Here is a 25,643-nt window from a genome sequence, read left to right as displayed (position 1 = left end):
CCTTGCTTCATGATGATGCATGATCATCATGACCTTGGTGCCTGTTTCACCACACGCACCATTTGGATACTTCCTACAGACACCAGTTTCTCAAAACTCCCGCAGGTGGGAACTAGTGCTACAACATGTCATTGGTTCTTGCAACCCGTCTGCCCTTAATTTACATTAATTCCTTCTGTCCTAGCATTCCTTCACAGTAATTAATCCTTTCGTCACTCCATTTTAATTTCCTACAACTTTCATTTTCTGACCTGTCTATTTTTCGCAATCCCCCCTCGCACCTCTGTTACATTCAATGTACTTAGCTTTCCATTCTTATTAACTCGTGCATGATGTTTTAGTTGTAATCTCCCTCTTGCATACTGTCCTGTCCTCCACCTTTAACCTCTCAGGTTTTCAAATCTTGTCTGATGCAGTCCCCAACAATCAGTCTTTCCTTCTCATCCAGTCCGGTACGTCTTCCCTGTCCTGGGGTTCTGGGTGACTTTTCTGGACTATATCCCATCTCCTAAACCTCCCCGGTCCTTTCCCTTCAACCCTCTTCCTTCCCCTTCAACTCTTCTGCTAGAAGGAACCAGTGGCTCCGAAAGCTTGTAAAAGTAAATCGTCTGGTGAGCAGAGTTTTTATCTACCCATTTACATTATAAAAATGTAATAAGTATTAAAAGCATTATTAATGAGCCTAGTGTGATGAAAACAAATGATAATATACTGAATCAAAAATATGAAGCATTATTTTATACATTAATTTATTTTCCATGTGGAGATATTCCCATCAACAATGTAAGCATTAGAACCAGTATACACACACAAGTTCATAATCCATTTTGTGAAAATTTGCATCACAAAGAGCTTCCTCTGTAACTGCTAATTAATATCTCTTAAGTTAGTGCCAGAGCAGCATTACATGTATTGAAATGTATGGGGTGTAGCTAGGAGCATTCTTAACTAATAACAAATATCATTCCATTGACAGTCAAATTGTCAACTTATAAAAATAAAAACATCAAAAATGGAAGATAATTGTAACGTGTAATTCATTCAAGGAGAAATAACATTCAGGAACAATTTAGCAATTTAGTGAGCATATTTCACTCTGTCAGACTTATGGAGGCCGAGGATTGATAATAACCATCCTTCGCAGTAGAATATCTCTGAGAAAGATGAAGTGTTTCCACCAGCTGTTCACCGAAGTGAAAATTCTCAAATATCTGAAAACAAAGTAGTATACATTTCAGAATGCAATAATACACAATGAGGACTGAATTTTGAACTTTGAAAATCTTAGTATCAAATAAATAAGCAAATATTTTTCCACCACAAAATTAAATCAAGCCTACTGAAACAGGCTTTTAAACTGATCAAAGAATTTTACAGAAACTACCTCAATGCCTGTGGAAGACAAAAGAAAAGTAGAAAGGATACCAAAAAACCATGCAACATTGACATCAGTCTCTTCAAAAGATTCTTTGAAAAAGTTACTGTATTTACATAAGAGCACCTGCTCACTAAATACCAACTCTACAAGAGCAGGGCTGACAGAACATACAGAGAAAAACAACTTTCGACTGTCGGTTGAAACAATTCTGACTACTCTGAGTTATGTTTATTCCCTGCATGCAAAGCTGCATTGCTAAGTTACGTATTTTGATTTAGAAAAATCATTTACTTCCCCCAAGTTGTGAAAAAGACATAAAATTTGAAAAAAACTGTGATTTCTTGTGAACTGAGAATAGAATTTATCATAGTTTTGTGGCACTCACTGAACAGAACATTTTTTTTATTTGAGGGGAAGGGAGGGGGATGTACTGTAGCTGATTCCTTTGTTATCTAAAGAGCAGGAAAGGGATAGTTTGCCTTTCACATTATGAAACATTTAATGCTGCAATCTCTATGTCTGTCACAATGTTCTGTACTATTGAAACTTATGCTTATATTAATTAATGACTTGTATTAAACATAACAAATGGTCCAACAGATTTTTACGACAGTGTCATAGATGTGAAGTGTCTGGACAACATACTTAATGAGACGCTAAATACAATGCACACAACAGGACACACACTAATTTAGTTTCAACAAATATGTATGCCATAGCTGGCCACTGTGAATGAGTGGTTCTAGGCGCTTCAGTCCAGAACCGCACTGCTGTAATGGTCGCAGGTTCAAATCCTGCCTCGGGCACGGATGTGTGTGATGTCCTTAGGTGAGTTAGGTTTAAGTAGTTCTAAGTCTAGGGGACTGATGACCTCAGATGTTAAGTCCCATAGTGCTCAGAGCCATTTGAACCCATTGTTGTATGCCATATCCTGATCAGTGAAGCTGAAGAATTAAATCTTTGCACCTAATAACAAAACCAAATTTTTGTGGAAGGTACATATTAATGAACTTTTACAAAAATGTTATACAGCCATTTTCTTTATCAGAATGAAGATGTCTGTTAGAAAATACATCATCTTTCATTATTGCCACAAAAACTTTAGCATGGTTCAACCAAAGTGAAAATTAACTACACAGAGTTTCTGGTGTTCCACACTAAATGACAGGTCATTATACAAATGACTGACAGATGATTCTTAGGTTGGGACAATAGATGAGTAGGTCACTGCACCTACTAAATAAGTATGATGTTCAAAATGAGCTTTGGGATGAAGACCATCTTGTTTTACTTAAAGTAAATATTTTAACATCAACCATATGAAAAAAAAAAGTTTTGATGGTACTGTTCTGAATGTATCAAGTGATTTGCTGTTATGGTATAACCATGATGTATCTATGTATTTGCTATTATGTACCTGATGCACTCTGCCCAAATTTAAACTCACAGTATCTGATACCATATGTAGATAAATATTTTCCATTCATAAAACATGACACCGATTGGCAGTCAGTATAAAGGTCTGAAAGACTTATATTCTTCTCATGGAAAAAGCTCTGCCAAAATAATTAAAATCCAAGAATAAGAAATTGCAGCACCAGTAAGAATATGAACTGGGTAGTTCTGTTGATAATAATGCTGTAACTGTAAGAGTTTCCGACTTACATTAGTCTGTTACAAATAATGAATAATTTTACACCAACCTTCAGTACTGCTGTTGCATCAAATGATTCTCTTGGTTTTTGTTTCTTTTTTGATGTTTCAGTTTCAGACACTCCTCCTTTGTCCTCACGAAATAATGTGTTCATAACAGTTGCATGCAATTTGACTTGTTCATATTGCTTTTGCATGAGACCTATGAAGAATATGTAAAATTCACTGAAGGTAGTATAAATGCAATATTAAATGTAGCAAAGTAAGTATACTCTGTCACTAATTACATCACATACTCTACATATAACTGTATTACGTGTGAGTAAATGAACGTACTTATGAACAAGAGGATTGATCACTACACGCAAATAGAAGAGATGCTAAGCACCAGATTCACAGCTATTAGGCTTTTAGAGGTTTTTTTAGCAGGTTGATATTCTATTCCAAGTATTTATCTGCTGCTCACTCTCTCTTCCACTTGGTGAGTTGTGATCTATCCTCTTATACTTGCCTTGTAGTACTGTGTTGCACCAAGATCTAACAATAATTTATAGGCATGCTATCAAAGTAAAAATAACAGTTATATGAAAACATATGCTTCCAAGGTTATTATTACTAACCTCTATTTGCGAAGTATTCTACAATACCATCTGCAAGCTCCTGTAGCAGGTATTCAGAACTCCCTTCAACTCGAACCTTACCATACAGAACATCCACCTCTGCCGGATCATCATTCATGTACTCAACTCCAGTCATACGTAATTTCAAAGGCCGCTTTCCAAGAAGTGGGCTGGAATTATTTTTGATAAATTTTTGCAGTTATTCACATGCTACATGACACTATAACAACTGTTTTATAGAAATATGAAGCACTTATGCCGATTCACAATTTTAAGATGGCTTGATTCTCAAGCTTTTTCAGTTTCAATTAAGAGTTTATAATTACATTCCATGAATTACATTCAGTAAAACCCAGGGAGTGGTCTCCAAGGTGCCGAAAGAAGAAAAACATATAAATTTTATTTATGTTCAATACAATATTATGATTAAATTAATGAATATTATAACATGACTTGCTAATATGAAAATACTCATTAATACCCATAATTTGAATAAAAGGAACTGAACTACAGAAAATCCTTTAATACGTTCTTCATTGTGCCTTTATTATCCATCACACATTTAACGTGCTCAGCATATAGGAGAGTACATGTGTTACCACATGTCTGATTACTTGCTGTCTTTATCTCCAGCTCTTGAAATTTTGTAAATTTTGTTTTTGGCCATAGAATTAAATATACTACTGGCCATTAAAATTGCTACACCATGAAGATGATGTGCTACAGATGGGAAATTTAACCGACAGGAAGAAGATGCTGTGATATGCAAATGATTAGCTGTTCAGAGCATTCACACAAGGTTGGCGCCGGTGGCGACACCTACAATGTGCTGGCATGTCGAAAGTTTCCAATCGATTTCTCATACACAAAAAGCAGTTGACAGGTGTTGCCTGGTGAAACGTTGTGATGCCCCGTATAAGGAGGAGAAATGCGTACCATCACGTTTCCGACTTTGATAAAGTTTGGATTGTAGCCTATCGCGAAAGTGGTTTATTGTATCGCGACATTGCTGCTCTCGTTGGTCGAGATCCAATGACTGTTAGCAGAATATGGAATTGGTGGGTGCAGGAGGGTAATATGGAACGCCAGCTGGATCCCAACGGCCTCGTATCTCTAGCAGTCGAGATGATAGGCATCTTATCCGCATGGCTGTAACAGATTGTGCAGCCACGTCTCGATCCCTGAGTCAACAGATGGGGATGTTTGCAAGACAACAACCATCTGCATGAACAGTTCAACGACAGTTGCAGCAGCATGGACTGTCAGCTCGGAGACCATGGCTGCGGTTACCCTTGAAGCTGCATCACAGACAGGAGTGCCTGAGATGGTGTACTCAACGACGAACCTGGGTGCACGAATGGCAAAACGTCATTTTTACGGATGCATCCAAATCGAATGTCTGTCTTACTGTAGTTATGTTACAGTATATTAAGCAATGTCTGAATGACAAACCGGAGTTGGTGCCCAGTCAAAATTGTGTGAATTGATTAAATCCTTTTGCAAAAGATTTTAATTGGCCTGAAATTAATGCTCAGCTAATGGCACTTCAGATTTTTCATGCAAAAACCATCACTCTCGTTCATATTCAATGTGCAGTAACAGTCACCCTTAAATAATTCCGGACTGGAGGAAGACTGATGGTTCAAATTTGGTCTACCGGTGTAACAGACCTTGGTCTAAGATAAGTTTTAGAAACCACAATTTTCTGGGAGGTTTTTTGAAGCTCACTACTTTAAACTTGTACGAACCATTTCAAACTTTCCGCAAAGATAAATAAAAGGACAAAGCCAGAATTCTTGTAACCCAACAATCTTTATCAGTTATTACGATATAATGGTTTGAATTCGAGATAAATGCAGCGCATAAGATTCGTTCTTATATGAACTGAATGCATGGAAATGATTTGAAGTGGGTCAAATAAATAAAAAATGCATTCTTATGATAAACTTGCTTTCAAAAATGCAGCTTTATTTATATTTTACTTGCAAAAAACACTTTTTTGTGAGTTTTTTTTAGGTGTGCCACTTCTGTGTTTTAGACTTGTGCTTATTGGTTCAAATTTTGTAAGAAGGTTGACAAATACGTGTAATTAGTGGTCACCCTGTGGTCTTGTGAAAGCTTTACTATTGTCACACAACAGTCTAAAGTTGCACATAAAATGCAAGTAAAAGCTGGTTTACAGCAAATTGCATGTGCTGTGAGAGTTTAAAATGATACAGATGATGATGAAAAATATATTATTATGGTAATTATAAGAAGTGTTTGCAGAAATATTTCATTGTTTAGATTTTACATGCAAAAAATTACATGCCTGCATGTGGAACTGTTTTTTTGTAGAAATGTGTTATGTTTTAAGCATAGCATTTGCTTATAATTAAAGAAAAAGAAAAAAGCATGTTATTACAGTTGATTATTGTTTCACTGATTATATGTTAAAGATTTATTCACCAGTTGCTTAAAATTATCAAAAAATCTTTGGACATGCAAAACAATGTATGTACCAAACAAGAATTATGCCCAGTCCTGAACAAAATGATATACTGTTTGATCAAGCACTTAAAGCTTTAATACAGAAAATTAAACTAATCCAAAAATTGCTATAAAAATAATTTTCATAAAAAAGGTCACATTATTTCTAAACAGTAGAAATTGTTTTACTGTGTTTTCTTCAAAGACAACTATGCTATCTTGTAGAGAATTTATTTTCAGACAAAACAAGCTTAAGTTTGTCATTTTTCATACAGGATTGAAAAGTTGATAGTATATTGTCATGCATACATTGTTTCACGTTTGTTCTGCTTATTTCAGCCAACCTATTATTTCCTGTTTTCTTATTGTTTAGATTTTCGGTTGAAGTTGCTAGAAGCCAGATAGAGGGACTGCATGAAGCATTAGCGATGTACATTTACCACCCCAGTGATTGGAGTGCTTCTCGTGAGAGAATTTCGGTAGCCATAGGGTTTTTAATTATTGATTTTGGTGTAGTGAGAAGTTGGGAGCCTGCCTTGTGGCTGAACGTGAGGCTGCCAGAACTTTTATAGACTGATCTTACCAGTATCGTTAAACAACACACTTATTGCAGTAACACAAATGCACAACATACACTGAGGTGACAAGATCATGGGATGCACATATACTGATGACGGTAATATCGATTACACAAGGTACAAAAAGACAGTACATGGGCAGAGCTGTGAGCTGTACACAGGTGAGTCATGTGAATAGGTTTATGACAAAATTATGGTTGCACAATGGAATTAACAGACTTTGAAAGTGCAGCTAGATGCATGGGACATTCCATTTCAGAAATTGTTAGGGAATTCAATATTCTGAGATCAACAAGGTCAAGAGCATGCAGAGAATACCAAATTTCAGGCATTACTTCTCACCACAGACAATGCATTGGATTGCATTTCATGCCAAAATTATTCACGTGAGTTTTTCTAGTGGTGGTTTTTTAATTTTTGATTTTTATTATTGCATACTTTAAATAAACAATGAAAAAACTTGCAAGATTAGAGACAATAACAAGATGTGTGCTCTTCAGCAGTTTTTTATTTGTTGCACAAATTGTTCAGCATTCATGTAGTGCACAATTCATTACATTTCCACCCTTTTTCTAGTTTTGTTTCAAATGAAACATTTCATTTACGCTATCATCTGGGAAATTTTCAAATATTTCAAAACAATACATTCATTCAGCTGATAGGGAAGGTAAATTTAATCACAGATCCATAGGGTTCCCAGTAAGCTGGGTATACTTTGGTCCATCAGTTAATTGGTCAACAGGTTAAATCCTCAACTACTTAAATGATCAAATGAATTGTCAAATAAATTAAACTGTCAGCTCGACAAATCACTGGATGCTGAAGAGCCGGCCTATCCTAGCGCATTGTTGCTCGCATTTCGTCACTGATTATAAAGCTACTTTCACATTTCACAATGGCCAACTGTATCTTTGTCTGCGTATTATTTTGTACTTTTTCACCACATGGTTGGTGGTCACATGTTTCTTATGGGTTACTTTGTAACTACTTTTAAGAAGCATAATAATGTAGTCTCATGCTGTTGTTTAATTAGGAAAACACCTTTTGCTATCCAAATGCCACCTGACAAGCAACCTTCTTTAGCAGCGGTATGTGGACACAGAGAGATTCACATTTTTTTCCTATGTTTCAAATCTGCTACTTCACATGAACCATATGACCACCTCTTTTTTTGTACAACAATTCTACATTTTTGTTTGCATCATAAGTTTATATATGTAATATGGTCATATTGTATAAGTTTATCTACATAATGTAAACTATTTACATACATTATCATCATAAACTTCACACAGTATTTTCATATTTTGCTCAGTATCAAATTTATGTTTGCTGTTATTTTGTGCAATGTATTAAGTATTTATGGTTGTTTTTCTTATGTTTGTGCGTACAATCTCATGCAGATATGAATAAAATATGTGTAATTATAAAACAAAAAAGTAAAAAGAAAACAATAAAAAATTTAAACACAATTTTAAATAAACTAAAAGATATACAACAAAATAATAAAACTAAGACTCTCCCATGGGCATGTGACCTTGACGTGCTGTTAGTTACCACGCTACAGCGGCCTAATGTCAAAGGCAGAGCAAAAATTGGGAACCAGAATGAAAACTGCTCGTATCAGAGACAAAAAAAAAAGTGAATATGTCCTGGGAAAAGTTAAGGATGTAAAAGGAGGAAAGTAGCTTTTCGACTTATATGGCACCATCAAAGACATTTAAAATCAAAACATTTTTAAGTCTTAGCACTTTTTTACGAGTTAACCCTACATCCTCAGTGCAATGAGCTCTCTTTGCTGCAAGGTACTGGCACACATGCACCTTATATTTTATAGGCTAAAGCCTCTCATCCTGCACCCATAATCCAAAAGATTCACCGGCCATAGTAAACATTACATAATATCGTATGGCTGAAGAGCATACATGCAATAGATAAAAAAAGTTTAACAGGAGATAAAATTTCTGGGGGTGGATTTGTTCATGGAGATACATTAAAAATAGCTTTTGATTTCTGGTTGGGGGTTGATTTTTTTCCCTGAGCGACCATTTCTCTCAGACCCACCCCCAGTTACATGTATGGTGATGCATGTAAGAACAAATACACAAATTTTTGTGCTTAGAGAGAGTGGAATGAATCCACAATAGGAAATACCCACGTTGGATGACATGATGGATGTTATACAACAATACATCATGTATCATGTTACTTTACTTGATATTATATACTATATTACATGACATGGGTACTAATGCTAATAAGCAAAAAAAGTGCAAATAACTGTTTTGATTTAAATACCTTTGAAGCTGCCACAGAAGTCGAAAAGCTAGCTGAACAGCTGTGAAAGTAACCAATACTTTTAAAAGAGTTGTCCTCGACTAACACCAGACACACACCCTTTTTAATATTTATGTATTTTGAAAATGTTCTCTCTATTAGTCAAGTTTTCTCAAACATTGATTCTGTAATTCATTAGTGAATCAGAATATACTAAAGTCTTCATTTATAAATCAGCTTGATGTGCAATAATCTGCAATGCAAATGTATCTGAACTACAGCATTTCATCAAGTGTATTGTGTGGGTTTTCCAAATAATGTTCTACAGTTTTAACCCCAAAAAAGTTAATGCTATCTACTGTCTGAGCATACTACTTTTGTATTCTATGAGAGACACTGAGCGGCTTGCAGTGACTCCTGTCTAGTGTACTGCTTGCCTCCGGCAGCAGACAATGTGCAATATACTTCCGTAAAAGTGAACTTTATTTACCATGAAAAACTTTGTTACAAATTATAAACTGTCAAAAACTGACAATGATGAACCTTCTTTACAAAAAAATTATGAAAAATATTAATTAAATGTGTAGTGACCTACAAAGAAGTGTTATATGGGAAACTAAGATCTATTATCATTGTCATTCTTAGAACAAACGCTCTGATTTTTTTTTTTTGTTCTCACTTCTTCTTCTTCTTCTTCGATATCTGATGTTGTATCATGAGCAGGCTGGAGGCCAGATGTGATTTCTGTAAATGTAATTTGGTAATTTCAAGCACTGGATGAAATTTTACCTAATTTTGTACTCTCTTATTGTGGTATTGTAGTATTTGCTTACCCCACCAGCCTTAAGAAATGTCTGTGAATATTTTAAATAATGCGTGAGAGGTACAAATGTTATTCATATTGTTGTTGGCAATCTTTAAGACAAATGACATTATTTCATTATCTTTCTGGACTAATTAATAATATTGAACACAGACTTGTTTAAAAAAACAATAACCCTAATGATACTCCTTCAGAGTGGATAGGTATTTTGCTTAATTTCAAGGAATTTTATGTAAAAATATCATGCTTGTGTATGCTGATAGAATCTGTGGGAAAGATGTTTTATCAATAGTTAAAGAATGCAAATATTTATCGAGAGAAGTTTAAAATATTATGGGATGGTACATACAGTTGTTCACGCAAAGAAGTAACCCATGATAGCTGGATATTTTATTAAAGAACTATTTTTGGTATTTAATAAAAAGATATCCTTGAGAGCTTACTAGTCAGAACTTATAGCCCTACCCACCAAAGATATTTTAGTACCGTATGGTTGTAGTTTGTGTATGTAGATGAGATGTAGTTTCTGATAAAGCAGATGAACAATTAATAGGGTCTTACCACTTAAGAGAACTGCTGTTATGTAAGTGCATGCTGCTTCAATTTAAAGAAAATTTCAGAGGTAAAGATGACCTGCATTTTGACACATTCACGATCCTCACAGATTATTTTTAGTATATATGTTACCGGCCAAACCCGATTTTAGAATGAACTAGTTTCGCCTAGGTCAAACTCGTTCATCCTGTTACCAATAGGGTACAACAGTTTAGCCTATGTCGAATCAGTTTATCCTAGTTAGAATTTACATGCTTTAGGATAAACTGGTACGCCCTAGTCTGAACTTATTTTGCCCAGTCAGATCGTCATGGATGAGCCTTCGTGTAGTGGGCAAGCCAATCAAAAGCTGTGGAGAGAAAAGTTTCTGGAGGAAATTTTGAAGAGTGGAAACAAAAAGTCTTCTCATTATAATGTGTTATCAGTAGACGAATATGCGGATTTGGTTAAACAAGTAGAAGACGCAGAAAAGTTGGAAAAAAGATCATCGTTACAAAAAAGAAGACTGAAATGTTTGCTGTTTTGAAAATTGGCAATGTGAAGAAACTCACTGCACGATGTGAAGGGAATACAAAATACTTTGTTCCAGTTGATGAACTTTATGATGTGATTGACGCAGCTTGCGTAGCTGTGGATCATGGTGGTCGCAACAGGATGTTAGCAGAGACATCAAAAAAATATGCCAATATCACAAAGGGAATGATATGCCTCTATTTATCAATGTGTGATGTTTGTCAACAATTCGGAAATGAATAGCAGATGCCAAACTGATTTGATTCATTTCCAAACACAATCAGATGGGAATTTAAAATTCATTTTAGTTTACCAAGACCACCTCACAAAATTTGTTCTCCCTCGTATGTTAACATCAAAGAGGGCTGAAGAAGTGGCTTATCATTTGAATGACATATTCCTAACTGTAGGGGTGCCGTGCATTCTTCAATCTGATAATGGCAGAGAATTTGTCAATAACGTTATAAGTGGACTCGCAAAGCTTTGGTCAGAACTGAAAATTGTGCATGGAAAACCAAGGCACAGCCAAAGTCAGGGTTCTGTTGAACGTGCCAACCAAGACATTGAAAATATGATAAGTTCTTGGTTAAAGGACAACAATTCGATGAAGTGGTTAGAAGGATTAAGGTATGTCCAATTCATGAAATATTGAGCTGGCATAAAACAATCACCTTACAAAGCATTATTCAGAATCGAACCTAGAGTAAGACTTTCCACTTCCTCGTTGCCTCAAGAAATTATAAATGATATTCAGGATGAAGATGACCTAATGAAGGCAATTGAAGATGACAGCAATACTGAACAGTACGAAGACAGCAATGATAACATTATGAAATTGACACAAACGACATTCAAAATGCTAGAAAAATTGTGAAAGAAAATCTAAGAAAAACAACCTAATAGAATGAAAGCTTCCTCTGACAAATCCCATCCACCCACTGACATTGGAGACAATGTAACCATACCTATTCCAGATGTAGATAAAGGCAGAGGTGACCTTCGAAACATAATTGGACTAATACTTCAAAAAACTGATGAGGGCCTCTACAAAGTTGGCACCAAACATGGCGTACTTCAAAAACATTATTTCAGTTATAATTTTATTAAAATTTACCGTAATTTTTTGTAATAAAATATTAAAAAATATTTGTTTTACCTTCTTTTTAATTTTTTAGAACTGATTTCGACATATGCATTCAGAAGTTTTTAGATGTGGAAGATATTAACCAGGATACTGAAATATCTTTAAGGACTGCAGCCACAAAACATTCTGTTTGATCAGGGCAATGCAATTGTAAGAAAAACTGTACAACAAACAAATGCAATTGTAAGAAAAACAAACTCTGCAATTGTAAGTGCCACCAAAGTAAACCTTGCAAAAATAAGTAAATAAGCAAATTGAAGATAAGGTGATTTCTGTGGATGGATGGATGTAAGTTGATCTAGTGATAGATGTGAAATTAAAGATTAGTTAATAAATAACTTTAATGAATCATATTGACTATTTTATTTCTATTCCTTTATTCAGTTTACTTTGTAAAGCTTATGGGAAATACAAACAAGGTGAAATTAGTTCAGACTAGGATGTAGCAATTTATCCTAAGGTATGTAAATTCTAACTAGGATAAACCGATTCGGCCTAAACTGTTTCATCCTATCGGTAACAGGACGAACGAGTATGGCCTAGGTGAAACTAGTTCATCCTAAAATCGGGTTTGGCCGGTAACATATATTTTGAAAGTTTCACATAACAAATTACGCAAACAATATTAAACTATGCCCACATCCAAAGATTTACTTTACACAAACAAGCTTTATCAGATTCGTACAATACATTTCACAGTGTGTGCATGTCTTTACAATACATTAATACAAAAACACAATTCATATAGACAGACATTCTACACGTCACGACATGGCGCATACCACATTTGGTGCCTAACATGAGAGGCTCACAAGGCACTTGTATTTACCACAACACAATATTTGTTTTAAGTACTAATGTGTATTGTATTTTTCTTTCATGTACTTAACAACCAAAAATCAGGTACTTCAACAGAAAGTAACTTGGTTACAGCACTGACTATAAATGCTATGCCAATGCCAGCAGTCAGGAATGATTTTTAACCTTACTCTTTGCCAAACTTGATGAGAAAGAGAAAGAGAGAGAATGGATAAGGGAAGAGAAAGATCGAATTAAGGAGAAGGAATGAGATGAGAAAGACAGACTTTTATTGAAAATGGTAGAGGAATCTATTAAGTTGAGCAAAAAGGAATGTGAAGAGAAAGACTGAATTAGGGAGAAGGAATGCCAAGAAAAGCAGTGTTTAAGCAAGGGGAAAGGAAAGAGAAAGAGAAAGAGAGAGACAGAGACCGTGCTTTGCAGAGCAATTACATAAAGTACTTGATGCGTGTGATGAATGTATTATTGAGCAGATCTCTGAGGAGATGAAAAAGATAAAGTTAAAGGTAGATAAAGTGCTCACTAAAACACTGGACTTACCTGAGAAAGTGAACACACTTGATGCGAAACTTGAAAGCTTGAGCGAAGCTCACAAATGCTTAGAAAAGAATGTTAAGAGCGTAGTAAAGACGGTAGACGATTTAACTACGAACTTCGAACAGAAAATAGAGACAGAGGTAGCTGCTGCTCTACAGTGTTTAAATATTACTACATTTCAATTCCCTCCCATGTAACATGCATGATTTACAAATACAGAGGACAGACAGAGAGAAAAATGTAAATGTATGCAGCACTATGGTATAAAATGTTATCCCTTGTACCAGCCATCAATAAGGCAACATGCTAATTCAAAACAGGCAATATGAGAATGTTGGTAACACCCAGCTGTGGCTCACACGCTGTGAAAATTGTATTGTTGTGCTGCCACAGTCAGCTGCTGCGGTACCAACACTGACTCATTTAAAACATGAAGAGACATTATTGAAGCACCACCACTTCCAAATGTTTTTTGAAGAGAAAAAAACAACACATCCTGTCATTTTTATTAAAGGTTTTTGAAAGGTGGAGTGAACACAAAAAGGTGCAATTTGTCACTTCTTTCAAAATGGGAGATGGCACTCTCTGGGCAATGGAGACAGCGGATAATTGCGAAACTTTTACCGAATTTCAAAAGGCATTTTTAGGTAAATTTTGGTCTAAGTCAGCCCAAGGGCATCTTTGTAAAGAAGTTCACAATCTGGAAGTATACAACCTGTGTCAGGGAAACCTATGTAGGTATTTTTAAAAATATTTGAACAAGACACATTACTGGGATGAACTGATTTTGGCAAGGCACAGTCTAAGAATTCTGAAAGGTAAATTTCCAATATTGATTAGGGAAAAGTTATTCCATATTCCAGACACTGATCTGGACTTGCTTATGGCTACAATTGATTCACAAGACTTGATTCAAGAGGATGCAAAATAGAATGAATCACATGTGAATCAATCAAATGGCTATGTGAAAAATAAAAGTATTGAATGTAAATAGCCCAAGAAACAATGGAAATAAGTAGAGTGATGACCAAGGGATGTGGCAACAAACGGTCACAATAACAGTGTGAATAACCAGTCAAATTATCACAGAAACAGAAATAACAATGAGAACTTGTTCCATGGAATGGAAATAGTAATTTTAACTGGAACAACAATAATTTTTCCAACTAATTCCAACCTAGGAACATGCATGGGAATAATGGAATGTCACAAGGTAATAACACAACATGTCCGCACCAGCTAACTCGCAAGGTAACCACAGTGCAGGTCGAAACCATCCTGTGAAAGTATAAATGTTATTCCCATGCTGTCAACAAGTCAAGTGCAGTCACAGTTGCCTCAGCAACCGAACATACCACAGACATTCCAGGCACAACAGCAGAATGTACGTATAATAGAGGTGACTGATGAACCAAAAGTGGGAACATCCCAGGTGTCAAATTCCTCACGTCCAATGTAAGCTCTTCGCAGTCAGTTGTGTGAGAACAAAAGGGGGGGGGGGGGGGGGGCAAAGTACACCTCTCACTGTGTCCATGCTTTGATACAAGAAAGGCACTGAAATTCAAGATGAACTGTGCACTGACACACATCTATGTGCTCAGCAGAACCAAGAATTAGTTCAGGCTGCATTTGTCGGCACAATTCACGATATTCCTGTGAATGTTATCGTAGATACAGGTATGGGTGTCTCGATCATGGATCATGGCTTATATAAGAAAATCAGAGTCATAGGTTGCCTGGTTTGCCAGTTCAGATTGTCGGTGCAATAAGAGGCTGCACTCAGAGGAATCAGCAGAGATGCGCAGGTCAAGATCATCGTAGGAAATGTTTCCATTATATGCTCATTCCTAACTGTAAAGAATCTTGTGGTTCCTTGCATAATTGGCTGGGAATTTCTCTGGGAAAGGGACGCTATGATTGACCTTTCTCGTGCACGCTGCTCGTTGATGTACAATGGTAGAAAGTTAGAACTGGCAGTAATCACTACTATGGCCTTTCATGGACAGTATTGCTGGGGGCTAAAAGTGACTTATGGTGCACTGCAGCTCTTGCACATCACAAGAGAGTACACCGGGAAAGATTATTCTCCTATACAGTCTGATGATGATGGCACCATACACAAGATTTGTCAGGAAATCAAGCATAAGGTTACTGATTCATACTATCTTGAAACTCACCAGCAACAACAACTCATACAGTTGCTTAAAGGTTATGCCATGGTTTTCACTGAAAAACCTGGTATAATAAATGGATATGTGTATGACATGGCAGAAAAGTCACACAAAACTTACTGTTGAGCCACTTACTCGGTACCATGGAGTAAGTAGGAGGCTGCGTCTGAGGAGATACAAAGAATGATGGAATGGGGAATAACTGAGATTTCATTATCACCCTATAGCAGTCCCGTGGATGCAGTACCCAAGTCAGACAAAAGCATCTGACTTGTACTTGATACCCGTGATATTAATAAGATTATTATATCTGTGCGAACACGACGAGAAAGCTTAGAGGAGCAAATACCGAAGTTCCAGGGTGTTAGGTATCTAACTAGCTTTGATCTCCATGCTAGTTACTGGCAGGTCCTGTTATCAGAAAGATATAGGAGATATATAGCCTTCATCTTCGCAGGTTGAAGCTACCAGCTTAGAATCTTACCCTTTGGGCTCAATGTCAGCACAGGGGTGTTTATAGCGGCTCTAGACACTGTAATCGGGCCGGATCTGCTTGATAGTCACATTGTACATTGACAACCTCCTCATAGCCACTAGGACATGGGAGGAGCATCTGGAACTTATACAGAGAGTTCTGAAAGATTCACAGATGCGGGAGTAGCAGCGAACATGCGAAAATCAAAAGGTTTTGGGACACATTGTAACTCCTGTAGGAATTTTCCTAGATATGTGTAAACTTGATGCCATCACACATGTATCATATCCTAGCACCAAGAAACAATTTAAATCGTTGCTCGGGTTAGCATATTTCTTTCAGCATTTTGTTTCTGTACAGCTGTTAAACAATGATCTGTTGTTGGGACTGCTGCAAAAGAACACATCGTGGTTCTTTTCATAAGAGTCTAGGATCACATTCGATAGGATTTGAGATGCAATAGTACACTCAGAGATTTCACACCATCCTGACATGTCTCAGGACTTTTACTTAGCTATGGATGTGTTGAACTGTGATCTGGGCTTTTGCTTTTTCCAAGTAAACAATGTGAATGGGCAAGCCGATGTTAAAAGAATCAGTTGCGCTAGCCACGTATTTACTGGCTGCTACATGGCTTATTCAACAACCAAACTGGAGATTTCGGCCATTTGGTTCTCAAACGGCATCACTACTACATGTACAGGCATCATGTAGTCATCTTTAGTAATCATCATTTGTTGAGTTTCATCTTAACATGCCGACTCTTGCATGCAAGACTTACCCGATGGGTACTTGCATTGCAAGAGTATGACTTCGAGATCAGGCCTGTAAAGGGGAAAGACAACATAGTGGCAGATATCTTAACGCATTAAGGCTTGCCAACGTTCACAGAGTTGGTTGAGCAATCTTCTGAGTATAAGATCCTTCTTGAAAGGATGCAGGAAGAAGACAACAGTACTTACACAGGTGTCGGAATATCAGAGATTTACAGAGAGCTGACCCTTTATGGAGCAAAACAACTGTATCCTTGGCTGGATCAGAGGGCGACGAGCAAAATGATTATTACAAATTGTATGATGGCATTGTGTTCCTTAGGAATGCACCCGATAATGAATATTGCTGTGTGTATACCTGCTGAAAACTTAGAAAATGTAATCTGTTACACCTACCATTCATGGGGACATTTTGGCATAAGAAAATGCCACTCATTGCTAGTATCCTAATTTAGCCAAAAAAGTGAAAAAGCTCATCAGAACATGCCCTATCTGTCAGAGAGTTAAGCCCACAATGTTAGCACACACCGCAAGTTACACATAACAATACCTGCGAAACCTAAACAACTTATAGCTGTGGACATAACAGGACCACTACTGATAGCCTGAGGAGGGAACAGACACATTGTAGCCATATGCGATGTCTTCTCTAAAATGATAAAGCTTTATTCCACTAGAAATGCTACGTCACATGCTCTCATAAGAAAATCTGATAGTTATTACATTCGTCAAGTGGGAAAGCCTGCCATGATGCTGATGGATAACACACCATACTTCAAAAGCCATAAGTGGAAACAATTAATACACAATCATGGAGTTAAAAATATATTAATTTCAGCCTTTAACCTTAAGGCTAATCTGGTAGAAAGGAATTTTAGATAATTTAACAGGTTCGTACATACATTCGCTCCTAAAAAACATATGAAGTGGACTCAGTACGTTCCAATATTTGAAAGTATCTATAATAATCTACCTCACGAGACTAACGGATTCACACTAGTGGAACTGATGTTGAATAAGGAGGAGCTCGATGAGTGGATTAGACCACTCCCAAGGATCAAAAGAAAGACAACTTTTGATAAAAATGTGACTAAATCACTGATGGAAAAGCCGAAGCCAGGAGGATAAGGCATACACGCTCGAGTAAGATTGTTCACCTGTATCAAACAGGTGAACAGGTCTTACTGAGGGCCCATCCTAGAGCCTCTTGTGATAAAAAAGTTAACAGGAAGTGGCAGTTATTGTATAATGGTCCATATATAATAACAAACATTCCATATGATGGATGCTATATCCCAGATGGACGGATGCTATATCCCAGCACATCCTAGGACCTAAAAGTAAGAGGACTCTATCCTCACCACGACATACAAACAGTTATAGAAATGGAATAGATGTCAACAGTGTCATGAGTATTACAGAGAACATGATTCTCTCAAATTGTAAATAGTAGCATTGGTTAGTTATAAGATTTGTACTTACACTCATTTTTAACTTGTGCTCAATTTTGTATTTAGTCTGTAGCCAAAGTTACGTAGTCAAAGTTTTACGTAGGATTAACCTTTCTACCGAATTTTCCATGCAGTTCACAATTGCAATGGTTTCTAGCTAGGTTAGATTCATGTATATGTGTTTTCTGCCTTAGTAGTAAGTTTTATGCTTTCATTGTTTTCCTTTGTGTAAGAATCAGTGTTTAGTTGTAGGTTATTGCCACACCTTAAAGACATTTTTGTGGCAGATTTCAAAACATTAAGCCACTAATGACAAACGGTGTCAGAGGCACCTTCAAATGAGAACTGATTTTAATTTTTGTGTAAAGAATTAGGCTGAGCTCTCAGTAAGGCAATAAACTTACCCCTGAGGCTACTAATTGTTCCTTTCGTCCATTACAGAATCAGGGCGTTCTGGTCAGGTGTGGTTTTGCAGTTATCTACCGATCAGAAAAGTCCGTTTTAGACAGTCTATGCATTTCAATGCATATTTTAACTTCATTTTGTGGATGGGTGTTAGCGTTTAGCTAAGGATTTTAGATGCACACATTTCCGATTAAGTTAGGAGTACCTGCAAGAATTGGTATGCATTACATGAACTGTAAATACTCTTTCATTCAAATATTAGATGAACTTTATTGATTTTACAATGTCAATGGTGTACAAACTGTAAAGTGGCTTTTGATGAACTAACTAAGTGATGACATTAGGAAGTGAAACTTACAAACTGGTGCGCGAACGATTAAGTGACAAGTGACAATGATGATTTTTTCTGCTCTCACTTCTTCTTCTGCGATTTCTGATGTCGTATCTTGAGTGTGCTGGGGGCCAGATGTGACTGCTCTAGTGTAATTTGGTAATTTCAAGCAATAGATAAAATTTCATCTAATTTTGTAATCTCTTATTGTAGTATTTGTTAACCCCACCAGCCTACACTTTAAGAAGTATCTGAGAATATTTTAAATAATGCGCAAGAGATGCAGATGCTATTCATACTGTTGTCTACCATCTTAAGACCAACAACATTATTTCACTATATTTCTGAACTGATTAATAATATTCAGCTCAGACTTGTTTAAATAAAATAATACACCTTCAGAGTGGATAGGTATTTTGCTTAATTTCAAGGAATTTTACATAAAAACATTGTGCTTGGTTGGTTGGTTGGTTTTGGGGAAGGAGACCAGACAGCGTGGTCATCGGTCTCATCGGATTAGGGAAGGATGGGGAAGGAAGTCGGCCGTGCCCTTTCAGAGGAACCATCCCGGCATTTGCCTGGAGTGATTTAGGGAAATCACGGAAAACTTAAATCAGGATGGCCGGACGCGGGATTGAACCATCGTCCTCCCGAATGCGAGTCCAGTGTCGAACCACTGCGCCACCTCGCTCGGTAAAACATTGTGCTTGTGTGTGCAGATAGAATCTGTGGCAAAGACTATGTTTCATCAATACTTAAAGCAAGCAAATATTTATCGAGAGAAGTTTCAAGTATTATGAGAGGGTACACACAATTGTTCATGCTAGGAAGTGACCCATGATAGTTGGATATTTTATTAGAGAACTATATTTGGATTTCATAAAAAGATAGTCCTGCGAGCTTACTAGCGGGAACTTACAGCTCTACCCACCAAAGACAGTTTAATACTGTGCAGTTGAAGTTTGTGTGTGTAAGTGAGATTTATTTTCTGATAAGAACAGATGAACAATTAATATAATCTTATCACATAAGAGAACTGCTATTAATATGTGCATGCTGTTTCAATTTAAAGGGAGTTTCAGAGGTAAAGCTAGCTACCTACATTTTAATACATTCAAGATCCTCAAAGATTGTTTTCAGTGTGCAGGGTTATTATAATTAAAGTTAAACTTTCAAAACGCTATAGAAATAACACCACGGGTCAGAATGACATCAAATTGTAATGGAATATTATCAGAGAAGGGGGAAAACGTACGGCAGAAGAAAAAAAATTGTGTGAAAATTGATCAATAGATGGCACTGTATGTGTCAGAATATGTAAATGGAAACACTTATCATGCGCATTGCCCATTGAAGTTGGTATAAATATGCCGGGTACACTGCTTTACCTCCTTTTGCGTCTGTGACATTCACCATGACTGTCTCAATGCAGGATACCGCTCTTCTTGTAAAGCTGTAGTGGAAGAACGATAACTGTGAACACGTCGCTCTGCAGAAGGGTTGGAAAAAGGGCATTGGTCCAATGACTGCCATGGGTCTGGAGAAAATGATTTGGAAATTTGAAAAGACAGGTTCTTTTGGTGTACAACCTGGTAGAGGGATGAAACGGACTGATTTGACGTCAGTCCAAGCAGTGACCACAGTAATGCAGGAGGAGACAAGTGGTAGTGCGCAAACATGTAGTGCATGGAGAATTGCCCGAACACTGTACATACCCGTAAGCGCAGTGCGTAAAATCCTATGGAACATCCTCCTTTGCTATCCATTCAAAATTACCCATGTTGACCTGCCAGCAAGAGAGACCTTTGCTTTAGATTTTCTTGCTCGCATGGAAGTGGACAATGATTGGCCGTGGAAGCCCACTTCTATACGACATGATATGTCAATACACAGAATTGTCGAATAAGGGCAACGGAAAACTCACACACAAATCAACCAGTACCACTTCATCCTGAAAAGGTCACTGTGTGGTGCAGGTTTACTGCATCATTTAACATGAGAGGAGCTTCTGGTCCTGTTACCTGTACCATCACTGGTAAGCACTATGAGTGAATTTTGCGCAACCATGTCATTCCAGTTCTCCAACAGCATAGATGGGATCATTTTTAAGCAAGATGGCACACTTCCGCACACTGCAAATCCAGTTAAGCAGCTGCTGAAGTGCCATTTTGGAAATGACAGAATTATCATCTGCCATTTCCCTACAGCCTGGCCATCGCGATCACCTGATCTTAATCTGTGTGACTTCTGGCTGTGGGACTATCTGAAACATGTTGTGTTTAGTGTTCTGATTGCAAACTTAGCTGCATTTATGGCATGCGTTGCGCAACGCATTCTGAACGTGACCCTGGAAACACTTGTCAATTGTGGAACATGCTGTTTCTCAATTTAAACTTGTTGCAGAAAACAGTGGACAGTATACTGAACACATTTTATGCCAGTCACACGGAAATTAATAACCTGATTTGATTTTGATTCATGCTTTTTATGCAGTTTGTGGTCTCAGGAAAATTAAAAACTGACGTGAGTGATACTTTTTATGCGGTTTTTGGCCTCAGGACAATTACAAACTGATTTTTCTCATCTAATGTGATATGACCTTACTGTGGGGGATGGGCTTATGTAACTAACAGTATCACACCTGTACACCCATGCACAATGAGTAGTACAGTTTGTTTAATGTCAAACATACACCTCAGGCATTGTTGTATGATTCATTTGTCATTTGCAGCTGACTACTATTAAATTAACATTACTTTGTTTTAACATTACTATTTAAATTATATGGAGCCCTTCTTTTTCCATCTTCAGCACTCATCTGAAAATAAGAACAAAGCCACCTACATGAGCTTATTTTACATTCTTGTTCTTACTTATTCTTCCTTACCAGTACTTCTACCTTTTGGAATACTTGAAACATCTTGCACTTTCTATTCCAAACTTGAACTCTCCCTAGTTAACAATTTTCTCAGATATTGGCTTGTTTTCACTTTTCTCCTATTCTCCCTCCACTTTTGAAATCCAGTTTGTCACTCACTTTGCAGCCTATTTCCTTCATGTAATTTTCATTTTCACTGATATCTCTCAAATTACTGCACCCATTTTTCACATAATCGCTAGTCTCCAAATTAATGGTTTCACTGCATTCAACACAATGACAAATATGTCCTCTCCCCTGATCTCCTCTATATTTCTACACCTCTCCCCTCATGTTCTTCCATTAGTTACTAGTAATATTTGCTTCCAAAGCTGAAGATTCATATTTGTTTTATGCTGTTGAGACCTGCTCCAGTTTTTCCATTACCTGTTCAGCCTTTATAAGCTGTTAAATATGCAATACAGAGCCGTTCCACCAATTTTAATTCCATGTTTACATTATCTGATCTGATGGTCTCACTGTTGGTAGAAATAGTAGAAAGACATGCTTTTTAATGACAAGAAACTTTTCATCCTCCAGAACAGACCAATGATATAAATGATTTATGAAATGGTTTTGACAATCCAAAACTAATAAAACACAAGGGGCAAAATCATAAACTGAATATTAAGAAAAGTTTAAAATTCATGTTATCTATTGTAGCATAAAATTCAGTGGCTTTAAATACATAAAACTGGTATGAGCAAGTGCAAGCAGGATTTTTCAACACTGGAAAAAAAATCACAAATTAATAAAGTATCACATACTACATATAGCAGGGGAAGTACTTGTCTCTATGTTTGCTATCCTACTTATCACTTAGAAGAATTAAATAGTGGATAGGCAGTTAAATCATGTCACGGAACTACTCACTCTATAACAATGTCTTTGCATTCCTTTAGCACTTCACCAGCTTTTTTCCGTTCTTCGTTATCTGCAAGAACTAATGTCCCTATAGTTAAATGTAGCTTCTCTGGTACTTGGAAAATTGATGCATCTATGCCGCGGTTTCTACAAGATTCCAAAACTTCTTCCTGCAACAGTAAAAAGTTATTTCATGCTGAACATCTTTCGCCATAAAAATATTGACCTCAAAAAGCAAGAAATGAAGCTATAAGTAAACAAACAGATTTTATTTTCTGTGGTTATGCAGTTCTCTTCTTCTTCTTCTTCTTCCCTAATCATTCTTCTCTGCTCATATTTACGTTATGTACACTTTTTTTCATCTTCCCTATTCTCATCCATAATTTTCCAATTTTTGTCTCCGTCCCTTCACTTTCCAGGTTTTCAAAATACATTTGCCATTAATCGTTCTGTTATTCTACCCTCCTGTAATCCCCTTTAACTGGATTAATGGCTGTCCATCTTGCCTAATTCTTGCTTGGGAATTTGCGCTATACCTATATAGCCCTTCTGCCAGTGAAGACATCCTAGTTTACATACACTACGACTGTCAGGATCTGTATTTGTTGATCTTATACTATATGACAAGTTATAACCTGAATATTGTTTGCCAGAAAAGGAAAAGATTAACACAAGAAACTAGTACAAAAATTACTGAAAATAATATTATTGTGTTGTTGCTATCACACTATCTGCACGTAAAATGTGATATGTACATGGCAATAAAATATTTATTACCACAAGTACCGAAACCCTGGACTAACTATGGTAAATTTATAATTTCATCAATATCATAGAATACTGTTTGATTTATTAATTTTCTACTCGTTCTCCTTAAAATAGTTGTATAAATTGTTTACATTCAGTTAAGGGGGAGGGGAAGTATAGGGAAAGCACTATCATTTTAATGTAAACTCCATTTCACAATATTTGTAAAGTCATGATTTTACAGCCTGTAAATAAAATAGAACCAATAAAGTTTTACACCCAGTGAAGACTGTTATCAAAAAAGAAAGATATTTAGATCAAAAATATAAGGGGCAGTCAAATGAATGCGAGGCAGATGGAAAAATAGTAAGTAAACTGTTTATTATTTCAAAGTAATTGCCATATCTATTTATCCCACTGTGAGACGAGATGGTCAGTGCCTTCATGAAAAAATGCTTGTGGTTGCCTGCTTCCCAGAAAAAAAGTGTCCCTGTAGACACTTCACAAAAATTGAAGTGTGCCATGAAGTCCAAATAGCCAGTAAAATTAACAGACTGTGTCAGTCTGTTGCAGGATAATGCCCACACACGTTGCCAACATTGTTCAGACTGTGCTGCTGAAGTTTCATGCTGGGAGGTCCCTACACATCCGCCATACAGACTCAATCCCTCCCCATGTGATTTTCATAGTTTTGGAGCCATGAAGAAAGATACTCTAGGCCTTTGATATGCTTTGAACAAAGAGTTACATGCTTGGGTACAATCATGGTTCCGTAGACAGCCACAACCATTTTTCCATGAAGGCACTGACCATCTTGTCTTTCAGTGGGATAAATGTGTGAGTGTCATTTCAAAAGTTCTGTACACTGTAAGATAGAAATGGGAAATAATTTATTTTACGAAATACCTTTACGGGCCTTCAATATGGGCCTATGATCTCCATTCTTGCTTATAACAGCTTTCCAACATTTTCATTGTTTAGGTAGCTGATTACTGAAGTTACCTTACTGGAAGCTTCATCAACTGTATAAACATGTCTTCCACAGAGGTGTCCCTTTAACTTGGGAAACAAATCGAAGTCTGCTGGGCTCATATCAGGACTGTATGGTAGGTGGTGAAGTATCCCCACCCATATTTGTCTAGAGTTTCTCTCACTGGTAGAGCAATATGCAGTCTTGCACTACCATGCAAAATGAGGACATCAGCTGCAAGCATGTCAGGCCTTCTTTTACACATTTTTGGGTGCAAAACAATTCACAGAAACAGCTTGGCATACATGCCTGGCACACACTATTTGTGGCTATGACTCCATTCATGCCATGTTTACAGCTATTGGCTATTTCTGCCAGGTGAATAAGATACAAGTATTGAGAATGTTTATTCATGAAAAAGACTTTGTCAAAGGTATATAACAACAGTATAGCAATTCAATTAGCACAGCTACAATCTTAAATCTGAAATTCATTACAGTGAGTGTCACAATACACTTTTGTATTGTACATTAGATTGTTTGACAGCAAGTGAGACAGTTCTAGTTCAAAAATTTTCAGTGCCATGTATATATTAAACATTCGGAGAGCATTCACTTTATGTGAATTTCCAGATGTAAGTCAAATTTTGTGTTATTGTTGGTGTCACAAGGTGAATTTCTTTCCTGATAACACTTCATGTAATGTCGTTACTGGCAGAGATAAAATAAATATACATATTCAGAACTGCTAGTACCCTGAATGCTGGTAAGAAGAGGCCAACAGTGTTACATATGACCAATCTTACATACTGTGTGTACAATATCAAAAAAATGGCTCTGAGCACTATGGGACTTAACAGCTACGGTCATCAGTCCCCTAGAACTTAGAACTACTTAAACCTAACTAACCTAAGGACAGCACACAACACCCAGTCATCCCTGAAAATCCCTGACCCCACCGGGAATCGAACCCGGGAACCCGGGCGTGGGAAGTGAGAATGCTACCGCACGACCACGAGCTGCGGACTGTACAATATCGTATCAAATTTTTAGAATGTTAGTTACAAAACAGAATGTCTCCATATTAATAAAATATAAATACATACATAAATAGAAAAGCATGAAATACATCATACAGAGATAATTGCTGTTACACCTCTCAATTTCCCCATTG

At 36.8% G+C, this 25,643-nt stretch overlaps 1 protein-coding gene across 1 annotated transcript in view; it reads right to left on the bottom strand.

Moving 5' to 3' along the window:
• Positions 1 to 732: 732 nt before the first annotated feature.
• LOC126457761 (activating signal cointegrator 1 complex subunit 1) overlaps positions 733 to 25,643 on the bottom strand; it is a 61,784-nt gene continuing 36,873 nt past the window's right edge. The window contains exons 5-8 of the mRNA XM_050094322.1: positions 22,763 to 22,923; positions 3,652 to 3,821; positions 3,082 to 3,233; positions 733 to 1,211 (exon numbers count right to left, since the gene is read on the bottom strand). Coding sequence (XP_049950279.1) covers positions 1,092 to 1,211; positions 3,082 to 3,233; positions 3,652 to 3,821; positions 22,763 to 22,923 — 603 coding nt within the window. The 3' untranslated portion in view covers positions 733 to 1,091. The remainder of the gene's footprint in view (positions 1,212 to 3,081; positions 3,234 to 3,651; positions 3,822 to 22,762; positions 22,924 to 25,643) is intronic.

The sequence above is a fragment of the Schistocerca serialis genome, chromosome 2, assembly GCF_023864345.2.
Source record: "Schistocerca serialis cubense isolate TAMUIC-IGC-003099 chromosome 2, iqSchSeri2.2, whole genome shotgun sequence".
NCBI lineage: Eukaryota > Metazoa > Arthropoda > Insecta > Orthoptera > Acrididae > Schistocerca > Schistocerca serialis.
Note: the sequence above shows the minus strand (reverse complement) of the source record. Positions and strands in the feature narration are given on the sequence as shown.